The sequence below is a fragment of the Bacillus rossius genome (assembly GCF_032445375.1).
Source record: "Bacillus rossius redtenbacheri isolate Brsri chromosome 4 unlocalized genomic scaffold, Brsri_v3 Brsri_v3_scf4_1, whole genome shotgun sequence".
Classification (NCBI taxonomy): domain Eukaryota; kingdom Metazoa; phylum Arthropoda; class Insecta; order Phasmatodea; family Bacillidae; genus Bacillus; species Bacillus rossius.
This window is the reverse complement of record NW_026962010.1, coordinates 23,438,068-23,450,090: the sequence shown is the minus strand read 5'-3', so window position 1 is coordinate 23,450,090 and position 12,023 is coordinate 23,438,068. Positions and strand designations below refer to the sequence as shown.

At 38.6% G+C, this 12,023-nt stretch overlaps 1 protein-coding gene across 1 annotated transcript in view; it reads left to right on the top strand.

Annotated features, from left to right (window-relative positions):
* Positions 1-12,023, top strand: part of LOC134541488 (sodium channel protein 60E-like) — a 219,708-nt gene that overhangs the window by 197,080 nt on the left and 10,605 nt on the right. The window contains exons 22-27 of the mRNA XM_063384980.1: positions 1,164-1,318; positions 2,197-2,330; positions 2,424-2,617; positions 3,127-3,329; positions 4,546-4,818; positions 6,721-6,940. Of these exons, the coding sequence (XP_063241050.1) occupies positions 1,164-1,318; positions 2,197-2,330; positions 2,424-2,617; positions 3,127-3,329; positions 4,546-4,818; positions 6,721-6,940 (1,179 nt within the window). The remainder of the gene's footprint in view (positions 1-1,163; positions 1,319-2,196; positions 2,331-2,423; positions 2,618-3,126; positions 3,330-4,545; positions 4,819-6,720; positions 6,941-12,023) is intronic.

The window sequence follows — 12,023 nt, the reverse complement described above, 5'->3', positions numbered from 1 at the left end:
ATAAAGAATAATTTTGTGACTGGAAAGAGGTAGAGAAAAATTAACACAAATTAGTCGGAATGTATAATAATTTGTCCTCTTCATGAAGTCCTGTTTAAATGCTTTATAACCCGAACAGAATTCATGGTGGTAAATATGGCCAGGGTAAACAAGAATTGAAATAAACTGTTTAATTGAATCTTTTTATGTGTTAGTAATCAAATCTTTCTGTACCTTAAAAAAATAAAATAAATTCGTCCGGTATAAATAGAAGCCTTGGCACTCACATGACTAGCACACATATCTCTTTCGAACGTGCGTTTATCCAGCAGCAAAACGCATGTAATTTTGTGAAGGTTGTAGGTGACACGTGGGCGTGCCTAGGGGGGGGGGGGACGAGCTGGACTGGAACCCCCCCCCCCAAGGGCTAAAAATATTTTTATATTAAATTCATAAAATGAAAAAAAAAATATTTTGTATGATATTAAAATAAATTCAATGACACAAGCATAAATGTTTAATTAAACAGTATTTTTAGATAGCCTAAATTAGCAATATTGAAAACGTATTTTTCAAAATTTTCCCGGGGGAGGACCCCCGGGCCCCCCGCCTAGCTGGGGGGTATTCCATACCCCCCAGGCCACCGGAAAGGCCCTAGCCTTCTGCCTGACCCCCCCTCCCCAGAGCAAAATCCTGGGCACGCCACTGAGGTGACAAGTGAGTGACTGCTGTTTCTCGCATTGGTACTTTTCGATGTTTACCCATTGCTTCACCTAATTAGATGTCAAATTTTATTTGATTGTGGCTGCTGCAGTGTTATAGTTGACACATCTATTTTATGAGTTTTGACCTACAAAAACACAATGTAAATGATTAATCAACATTGTTAGTGGCCTAAAGCTAGTTAAGGAGCCTAAAGACATACCTGCAAAATTAAAAACGAAATATTTTTCTATTAATTTTAACACAATTTCATAATTCAAACAGGATTTTAAACCAAATTGTATAACTATTTTCAAACAGTAAATTATTAATTATATTAAAGCTGGCCAATCATGTTTGAACATTCAAGAGACTGTAATAAAAATGAAAGACATTTACATAAGGGAATTAATATGTTTTGTATTTAACAATATTAATTTGGAATACTATAAATTCAAGAATTGCTTGCATGCTTGTCGCAGTACGAAGGCGGTGTGCTGGAAATGTTCCTGACGGAGAGCCAAAAACACTACTACACTGCGATGAAAAAACTTGGGCGGAAGAAGCCACAGAAGGTTATCAAGCGGCCGAGGAATCAGTTTCTTGCAATGTTCTACGACCTTTCTAATTCCAGGCGGTAAGCATCAAGTTCATATTATATTTTAGCTTTATTAAAAGAACACATTTTATGCTAGTCTTATGTTTCTTACTATGTCATTCTGTCACATCTCACCTTTAATGTAACTGCGCATTTCTAAGTAAGGTCACAACTAAGTATTTCCACATATATTTTGGTAAGTTTGTTGTGAACTTTATGTTTAATATATAAGACAAATTTGCTGTTTTTAACATGTTTTTATATTTTGAATTTTTTAATTATTTAATTATAGCATTCACAACATCCCATTTATACACAGAATAAAAATTAAAAAAAAATAGTCTAAATTGTTTCATTTCATATTTTTATTACATTGTTAGGGACCACAAGCAACATATATATTTTTCTAATAAATATCAAAAACACCTCATCTGCTACTTAAATAAAACGCTAATTTGTTTGTTCCTTTCTGTTAGTATATATAAACAATTCAGGACTCTAAATGACCAATGTTTAGCTGCACTACAAATGATCTTATTCATTTATTTAAGAAATATAATTAATAGTTGATATAGTTTTACACTGAACACATTTATTTCATTACATTCTGTGTTGTTTTTAAGAATGATATTAAATTTTTTTAGTGGTTATCTGTTTTGGATTGCAAATTCTTAAGTTGACTTACCAGGTTTTTAAATACAATTTTTTAAAATATTTACAATTTATTTCTCTGTGTGTTATGGTTTAGTTCTTTTTGTAGAAATTAAAACTTTTTTTGTGTTCTAGTTTTGTTTTTCAAAGTTATGAATTGGACAGGCCACATTATATGCAAAGGCAATATTATTTTAAAAAAAACAAACATGAATATAAACGGAATTGTTGTACAGTTTTAAATACATGCGTTTGATTCGCTGCAGGTTCGAAATAGCCATATTCGTGCTGATATTCCTGAACATGCTGACGATGGGCATAGAGCACTTCAACCAGCCTCACGCCATCTTCTTCGTGCTGGAGGTCAGCAACGCCTTCTTCACCACCGTGTTCGGCCTGGGTACGTACCACTGTGCCACTCGCCGGCTCGAGGCTCGAGGCTCGAGGACTCGGGAGTCGCTCTGAGCACGCCCCGTCTCGCTTGGTTCCACAGAGGCGCTGGTGAAGATCATCGGGCTGCGCTACCACTACTTCACCGTGCCGTGGAACCTGTTCGACTTCCTGCTCGTGGTCGCCTCCATCCTCGGCATCCTCATGGAGGACATCATGATCGACTTCCCCGTGTCGCCCACGCTGTTGCGCGTCGTCAGGGTGTTCCGCATCGGCCGCATCCTCCGACTCATCAAGGTCAGCGCGGCCTCCCTGCAGGAGTGGATACAGCTACTTCACAACACGTGCTGCTTCTTATTGCTGCACAATTACCAACACTTCTTTATTTTCTTCTTCACATTTCCTGGCTTGTAAATTGCCAAACAGTGGCTTAAGAATGTGACTTCAAAAACTTTAAAGTAATAAATTTACTACAATACTAAAAAGAAAATGTGTCATGGGTAATTGATCCTGCTGGACTAACAAAATGACGAAACTTTCCATGAAGGTCGAGTAGGTACCTACCTATCTACTATGAACGTGACATGGATCTGTGGGAGTCCCTGATGGATAATTTGTAGGTAGTGGAAGTATCATTGGAAAATACACCGGTTGTTGCCAAAATGTTAGCAATAAATGTATTTTAAACATGAATCAAAATGAAATGACCAAAAATATACAAAAATAATTCAGGATGATAAGTAATAATGATCATGTAGGGTGCATGGAGTGTGACTGTTGGTAAAGGGTTACGTGTTCGTGCGCAGGCGGCGAAGGGCATCAGGAAACTGCTATTCGCGCTCGTGGTGTCGCTGCCGGCGCTGTTCAACATCGGAGCGCTGCTGGCCCTCATCACCTTCATCTACGCCATCATCGGCATGTCCGTGTTCGGCCACGTGAAGCAGCAGGGCGCGCTCGACGACATGGTCAACTTCGAGACCTTCGGCCGCAGCATGCAGCTGCTGTTCAGGTGAGCCGTACATCCTCCCCCTCTCACACACACGCGTGATCCGTCCGGACTCTCAGTTGGAACTACCGTGTGTAAGCGAGGGCGGAACACATGGACTGGACTGTGGGCTCAAGAGCACTCAAGTCCGAACTGCCGTGTATGAGAACAGCATCCCTCCAGTCAAAACTGTCAGACCAAACTAGCAGTCCATCAGTCCATTAGTCCATCAGCTGAGTGTCGCGGCAGACTCTTTGGTCACTTTGCAATTAAGTATTTTTTTCTTTTCCTTACTAAGTGCAACTGGAATTACAACATCCAAAGTTTCTTCCACATTCTATGAAGAAACGATACATCCAACAGCAACAGCAACCACAATACTGAGCAGTCCGAACTATGAGCTGGACTGATCGTGTGTGGGAGCATTTATAGTTTAAGCCTACACAACACTGCTGGTGAATCCTTTATATTTCCTTCTATCGTTGTATGTCGTTTACATGATTTTATCCAGTGTCCTTCCTCTAGAAAGAACATCACTACTAAACATATTTTACATCTTCTAGCTGATTGTATTCCTTCCAACATATTTGCAAATTGTGTTTACATTTTCAGAAATTACTTTTAAGCGTCGCTTGTGCACTCGCAAATTATATTTGTTAAGGATGCAGTATTTCACTAAATATTCGAGAATTTATTAAGAGCCTATCTGCAGTATTACCAAAACGTTTGTGTTTATGAGTGTAATATCTCTTTAACTTCTGCTGCATATGATGTTCATGTGAAATGAATGCCTTTAATTTAAGAAAGAACCAATTTCAATAGTGTGCTTCATATTTATGAAAATAACTGCGAAAAACTTTTATTAAAATTTACAAATTTAATTTATAATACCTATCTTAAAAATAAGTTAAAAATCATCACCAACCATACACTTCAATACCCACATTCTATAGTTAATTTCTTGTTGAAGATGGCTGATATTGTCAAGGGTGCATCCACAATGGTTCATGGGAGAACCAAATCAAATCTTCTAATACAATATTATTACATTTAGAATTCAAATATTTAGCACAATTTATTTGTGGTGCTAAAACACCCTGTTATCTATGGGACTTCATAAATATAACATTTTAATAATATGATATTAGGAATATAAGGAATAAGGAGACAGGGTTCAGGGGGGGCACGCCACCAGTTGAAAGTAGAATCCAAGCAGGAGTGCTGCATTGTTCCCCACCAGGCTGATGACGTCAGCCGGCTGGAACGACGTGCTGGAGTCGCTGATGGTGCAACCGCCACACTGCGACCCGCACTTCCGCAGGCAGCCCAACGGCAACTGCGGGTCACCGCTGCTGGCCATCACCTACTTCACCAGCTTCATCATCATCAGCTACATGATCGTCATCAACATGTACATCGCCATCATCCTGGAGAACTTCAACCAGGCGCACCAGGAGGAGGAGATCGGCATCGTCGAGGACGACCTGGAGATGTTCTACATCCGCTGGTCCAAGTGAGTGCTCCCTGGACTGCTCGGCTGGCCGACTCCAGGCTGGGACACAGCACCACTCTTCAACACTCTTTTCAGTTTTTTATTTTCTTATAAATCTTAGTAAACATTTAATTCATGCTGTTCTAAAGAACATATTAAGTTTTAGTTTGTGTAAATTGTGAATGGGTACTGCACATATCAATGACTACTAAAAAAAAACTTAAAAATAAAATTTTCACTTAAAATATTTTCTTATATTCTTGAATGTGTATGAGATAATAAGGCGAGAGTAATGTATAAGTCAAATAATAAATTTGGAAAAAGAATCATGTTTGCATTATAAAGAGATTTTTTATTTTAAAGGTAATTATTAAATAATTTGCATCATTCCCAAAAAAAATTGCATTACCTTTTGAACGTACAAAAGCAAAAAGCACAATACGACACTTCCTTAATTTCAGTGGTCAACAGAATTGTAGGAATGGAAATGTGGTTGTGTGTAAAAGTCGTGGTGATTGAGGAGTTCACCTACCACATTTTTAAAAGTACCATAAAGTGTACACTAGCATTTTAAAATAAAAGTGAAATAAGGCACTGAGAGAGCGCAATGAAAATATTTATAATAATAGAAAAATTTCCAGTTTCCGTAATATTTTCTGCATATGGTCTATGGAGTTTGGTACACTGCTCATGACGGGCCTTGTTTCTTATCTGTTGGACACCCATTTTTGGTGGTTCTAAATCGTGGCTCCCAGCACATTTATGGGTGCCCTGAAACGTGTATTATCAAGCTTAGAATGACGAACATCCACATTTACTATAATTTTTGACTAAAAGCGTTTTACTAGAGTTCTACGACAAACATGCAATGTTCAAGTTGAAAAACCTTTTTCAGTTAGTGTATATATGGCTTAAATTAATTTTTTAAGGATAAATTTGTTTTGAGAATATAATTCAAACTAATAAAAAGTTTAGTACGCATAGGCCTAAGTATTAGACAACTTGTTAAAGTTATATCAATTGATTAACTTTACAAGCTTTTAGTTCGTACTCAGGAATATAATGGATGATTAAAGAAGTATTTAAATTATTTATAAAAATACATTTCTTACTCAAATTTTTCCGAATCATAATTCTCTTCTTGAAAAAATTGAAATTTTTACTTTGCTTGCAGAACAAAATATTTCATGTTGTGCATCATATTTTGTACAGTTGAATATTATTAGTTTGTTTATTTTCATATCATGAAATATTTGATAATCATTAAGAGAAAAATATTATTGCTCGTATCGACATGCCTAAGTGATTTTTGTTAACGGTCACCTTTACATCGAAATCGAAAGAGGTCAATGCATAACAGGGGGAAAAATCGTCTACCTTACATTTTATTAAAGTGTGTTTCAAATGAATTGCAAAAATTATATTTTTTATCCTAGCATATTTTAAAATCAGTTTTATCTTCATATGCAGGGAAAGACCAATTAAATTGTATATAAACCGGGATGTTAAAATAATAATCGATAACATGAAGTAACTACAACAAGTTTGAACAAGAACAAGATTGAATGACATTAAACTATGGGTATCTAGAGCGATATTTAAATAGTTACGAATTAATTGTGAGCACATGGGATGCCGCGAGAGTATGGATCTGTGAAAATTGAACCTTTTGTTTTGTTAAACCGGCCCTCTTAGCATCAGCCCTACCGACCTGAGGCCCCCGTGGGCGAGGATACGGAATACGCCGTATACGCGAATCGGGAAAGGCGTTAGGGCTCCGGCTACGACCAGAGACTAGGGCTACCCATCCCAGCCCCCTGCCTCGCTCAGCTAACAAGACAGCGGATGTCGCGAGAGTATCCCTGCTGGCAGAGTTCTGTTCTCGGAGCAGCAGTCGCAATGGGAGCCGGTCGGTGCTCGCAGGTTCGACCCGCACGCCACGCAGTTCATCCGCTTCACGCAGCTGTCCGACTTCATCGCCAGCCTGGATCCGCCGCTCGGCATCCCCAAGCCCAACACCGTGGCGCTGGTGAGCTTCAACCTGCCCATCGCGCGCGGCAACAAGATCCACTGCCTTGACATCCTGCACGCGCTCGTCAAGTACGTGCTGGGGCACGTCGAGGAGTCGGACGAGTTCCGCAAGGTACGTGCTGCGTCACGTCCAGGAGTCGGACTAGTTCCGCGAGGACAAGAAAATGCTAACACTAATATTCCTTTGGCATAAATCGGTAGCTTGTAATCATCATCCAGGCCCCAGCTGGCCATCTTTGCAGTAAACAGTTCATTTGGCATGAGCAAAAGGTAATTTGTCATTGTGCATATTATGCCTACATCGATCGACTGGATTTACCTCGATGACATTGAGTACGTATGTAGGTGCTCTATTAGGTGAAAAATACAATTTCAGGATATTTTTATCGTTGTTAGATGAGTGCCATCTCTGTCTTTGACAGCTTACCTCTTATATGTAGACTTGATTGCGAAAGTAAAGTACACAATCTTGGTACTGTACAGCTATGTGTACTTCAGAAGGTGGTGCATACAGCCCGAGCAGGAAAGGCTGGTACTCATGCAGTTTCATTTTCGTATTTATGACATCAAAAATTACTGTGTCTTCCACGTTAAAAATTTCATCTTCCAAATTTATTCGGTGCTTATCCATTACTGAGTAGAAACATTTCTTGCTATCAGGTATTAATTACACCGATGTCTGGTAGAGAACTGATCTTTTGCATGCCAATACGATTTCTTTTATAACTCTCTGGTGTCACACACAATCTTTATGCCAATCATTTCTAGTGCAGACATAATGTAATTTCTTCGTTTCAAAAATTCAACAACCGTTCTCGCTGGTCAACGATTCTGTCGACGTCTTCGTGTGCACTCTATACGACGACTAGAACATAAATGAAATTTTTCTGTTATTCAAACATTTTATACCCTGGCGGGACCATTAGCGAACACTCATTGAACATGTTTAGTCTTCCATGAGATATGTTCCACATGCCAAATTTCAGTTTATTTGTATGACATTCATGGACAATGTGTTTACTGCGCGTGTAGGTTCTTACGTTATTTTTGCAGCATAAATATTTGGTTCGAATTCGAGCATAATACCAATGGTGTGAGGTTTAGTAAAGTCGACATTTTCACTGGATGATAGAATGTTTGATTGGGTTTTGTGTTTTCACGCAGTTCAAAGTCTACATCCGGTGGTAACGTTTGATTGATGTTATTTATAATGTCGTCAATTTCGTAAAATGCAACTGGTAACGGTATATCTTGAGTGATCCCATTACTTTTCAGGAAGCTGATATTGGGGTTGCATTCTTCTATATTCGGTATGGAATTTTAAGTTTAACAATCTGCGAGTCCGTTATACAAATCCCCTTCCAACTATAGAGGCGATAAATATACCATCCGCAGCTCCTAAGTGTGATCTGTCAACATAAGGGTTATGACATAACTGATTTATTTTCATAAATGTTCAAGCTTTATATTCTTTAAGTTAAAAAGCGAAGGCAAAAGTAATTGCAATTTGTTTGGTTTGGTGACTATTCGGTTTCGTAATTGTATAACAGAGTTGTTCCACACAGGAACTGTCTTAGTTCTGGCCGAGGCCTCAAATCACCGAAACTGTCGTAGAAATCAGCCTTTTTTCAAGACTTTATGTGGGCTACCCATGGTGTGCAATTGCATATGGAACTAAATTAATAATGGCTCACTCACGTGTCTTTTGCTCACATTAAGACTCCTCGGAAATGTGTTATTTCAGTTTTCGAGCACACTCAATTTTTTTTTTATGAGAGGACTATCGGCAGAGAACTTAAGAATTTTTCACTCATTTATTTCTCATACCTCAACCAGCTTTGTGGGGTCATAAGTAGAGTCCAGCACCTTTTTTTAACCATGGCAGTGGCTTCCATGCTGGTATTGTGTCTCAGAGCTTCCTTTAACTGCATGCGCTTGTTATTGGAAGTGTTGACTGTCCACACTATACTACTCGTACCACAGATGAGGCTGCAAAAGACGATCAATGCAGGTAAAAGAAGTGGTAGGAATCTGCTAGTAAACTTTTTGTCGATAGTTCGTCTTTTGTCCTTGGCTTTTTGCATGCCAGCACCAGACTTGCGCCAGGTCTTGTGGGATCTGGCATGACCAGTACCCATTCCTAATTTAGTCTTGACCTTCATGATTTTTAATAAGCCCCACACCACTATTTTTTCTCCAAGCACTGCATCGGACGAACTACTTATGGCTTTGGCTTCCTGTGCCAGTCTCTCGTCCGCTTAGAGCCTTGATTACTGATCCTTTCTGAGGGAATAGGCAACTTTTTGTCAAAAGAATTAATGCCCACGTCGTTTCGAGCTAGTTATTTGGCCAGGTTTATACCTGTATCACAGAATCTGTAGCCTGGGATGTGTCGTTTAAATGGCAGATTTTTTATCAGAGAATTCAAAAGTCCTGCACCGATGTATTTTTTTGTTCTTACCTCTTCGAGTCACAATGCTCAACTGAGCCGAAAGTATAAATGTGTTTGATTTTATACAATTTCGCCAATACAATGCAAGTCATTCAGAAAGATTTTTTTAGCCCATGCACATTATGCAAACCAACGACTTGGCTAATTATTGCATTCTACCTTATGATGCATTATGCTAGGCCCACTCAACTGCGACAAAACATTCTTTCTATTGAGTTTGCTGGAGGAACCAAACGGTCTTAGGTTCGAAAATCTTTACCTCTAATCCAAGATGTTTAAATAGCCGAAGTACCAGTGCCTCGCTATTGTTCCCTGATTGGAGGAAGGCCTGGAGTATTTCCCGTTTACCATTAATGCAGATGTGCTGCCACCTAGTGAAGCAAGAGCGAATTAATTGTTTGTTTTCGACAATGTTGTGTGCGAGAAGCAAGGTATAGTATAAGTGTACTTTTACATGGGCAGACACGCCAAAATAGACTGTATCTACTTGTGTCAGATGTACATCATATTACAAAACTTTTGCTACGAGACAACTCAAACATCATAGTACTTTTTCGCATGGACGAACTTAATATAGGTCACGCTTATGACGATCATGTAAACACTGGAATGACATTTCAGGAATTCAAAGACACACGCTCCTTGTTCAAGAAAAACGAGCACGTATTGGCCTATATATAAAGTGAGCTAACAACAATGTTTCGATCAGTTTGTCACACCCAACATGAGTCATATCATTTAAAAAATTCGGTCTTAACAGTTGCACTACCAAACTGTATACTGTTTTAGAGTCTCACGAAACCGATATCAAAAAATACTCTCTACTGGCTCGAAAACTAGAAAGTGTGAAAAACGTATTACAAGAGTACCTTCTTGCAATTGATCAGCATGTGGAGGCCTCGGATTCTTACATTCGTGACATGATAAAAGTATCAAATGCACAAAGACGCGATGAATTTAAAGCTTTGAAAGGTAACCTGAATGCAACACTAACTCACTTGGTAACGAAAACAGATCTTGATTACCACAAACATGAGGTTTCTGCAGATGAGAAAAACATATGCAAATTGTTTTCAGCTAGTACAATGTTGGACCTGTATTGACATTAATTGTGCATACAGCCTGTTCGTGAAAAATATCTACTTGATAGAAGATCCAGACTTGCACGGAAAATAGAAAATGAATACACATTTAAACCAATCACTATTTATCTCGATGAACTTAAAAATAAGGAAGAACCACCCATCAAAGTGAATTCAGAAGTTGATGTCGAGATTCCTACTTCAAAAAAAATAATAAAAAAAAATCATATCCAAAAGAATAAGTCATGACTTAACACCAAGTTATTGCATTGGTCCGGCCATTCCTGAGATCTTTTACGAGTCGGAATAATTACACGACCAGGATTGTACAGGAAATATAATAGGTGGTTCCTCAGGGCTGAAACCTAGACTTTTTGCCAGGAAATAGCATATGTGTAGAAAAGTAAAATAACAAACTGGACTCCAGGTCTGTACAAATTTCAATTTCGCAGGGAACCTTAAGGCTATTCCCACGAATATTTGTAAGAGTACAAAAAATTTTTAGAACTTACTCAAATGCTTTTTGTTATAGCGATCAAGAAAGTGGCATATATAAACACGAAGATCATGGAAAAATCGATATTCTCACCAATCTCTTTACTGAACAAGCAGTTCATGGTGAAGGTTTACAAAAGCTAGAGAGTGGTCATAACATTGACTATGTATTGGAACGACCCAAACGAACTGATTGACAGGTTAAGACTTTTAATTGCTTCGCTTAGTGCTGAAAACTATTCGCACATAAATTAATAGTCTCCATTCTTGAAGGACTGAGATAAGCTGGCTACATACAATGAGTCGATTGGATTTGCACGCAAACTTCATGCTTCTGCAAGACGAACATACTTTTGGTGCAAAGTCGTAGTGCGTGGACTTGATGATTTATTTCAGGCGAACTTGTGAGATGATACCAGATTCCCGAATTAATAAAGGTTTCAAGTACCTACTTTTTGACGGTTATCGATGTGTATAACAAGATAGCTTGGGCCAGACCTGTGAAATCGAAGAATGTGGCCGACGTAACCAAGGCTATGGAAGATATTTTACGTGATGGATGTGTACCAACGCACCTGCAAAATTAATCGCTGCAAAAAATCTACAATGCGACCTTCAAGTCTTTTATGAAGAAGTTTGGCATCAAACATTACTCTATATTTAGTAAATGCATTGCTTCAACTGTCGAAAGGTTTAACCACTTTGCACACCAATATGTGACCACAGTTCATGGCTAATGTAAATTACAAGTGGCTTGATAGCTTGTCGAATTTAGTAAGCAAATAAAATTCCAATGTACATAGTATCACTAAAATGAAGCCTTAGAGACTTAAAGGACATCACCTCCTTCGAACAGTGTTTTCCAACATAAAAAATAAAGATCCACGAAAGCGTATAGTTAATGTCGGTGACATTCTGCGAATATCTAAGCAGAAAGGTGTCTTCAAGAAAGGTTTCATTGCGAATTGGAGTCCCGAACATTTCCGTGTGACCGTTGTTCGCGATTCTGAGCTTAGAACTTACTACCTCGAAGATTAAGACCGCAAACATATTGGTGGTGGCATCTATGCCGGAGAGATTCAGCATACGATTTATCCCGATACATACTTGGCGGAGAATATTCTAAAATGAAGAAATGGACGATCCTACGTCAAGTGGTGGTGTTT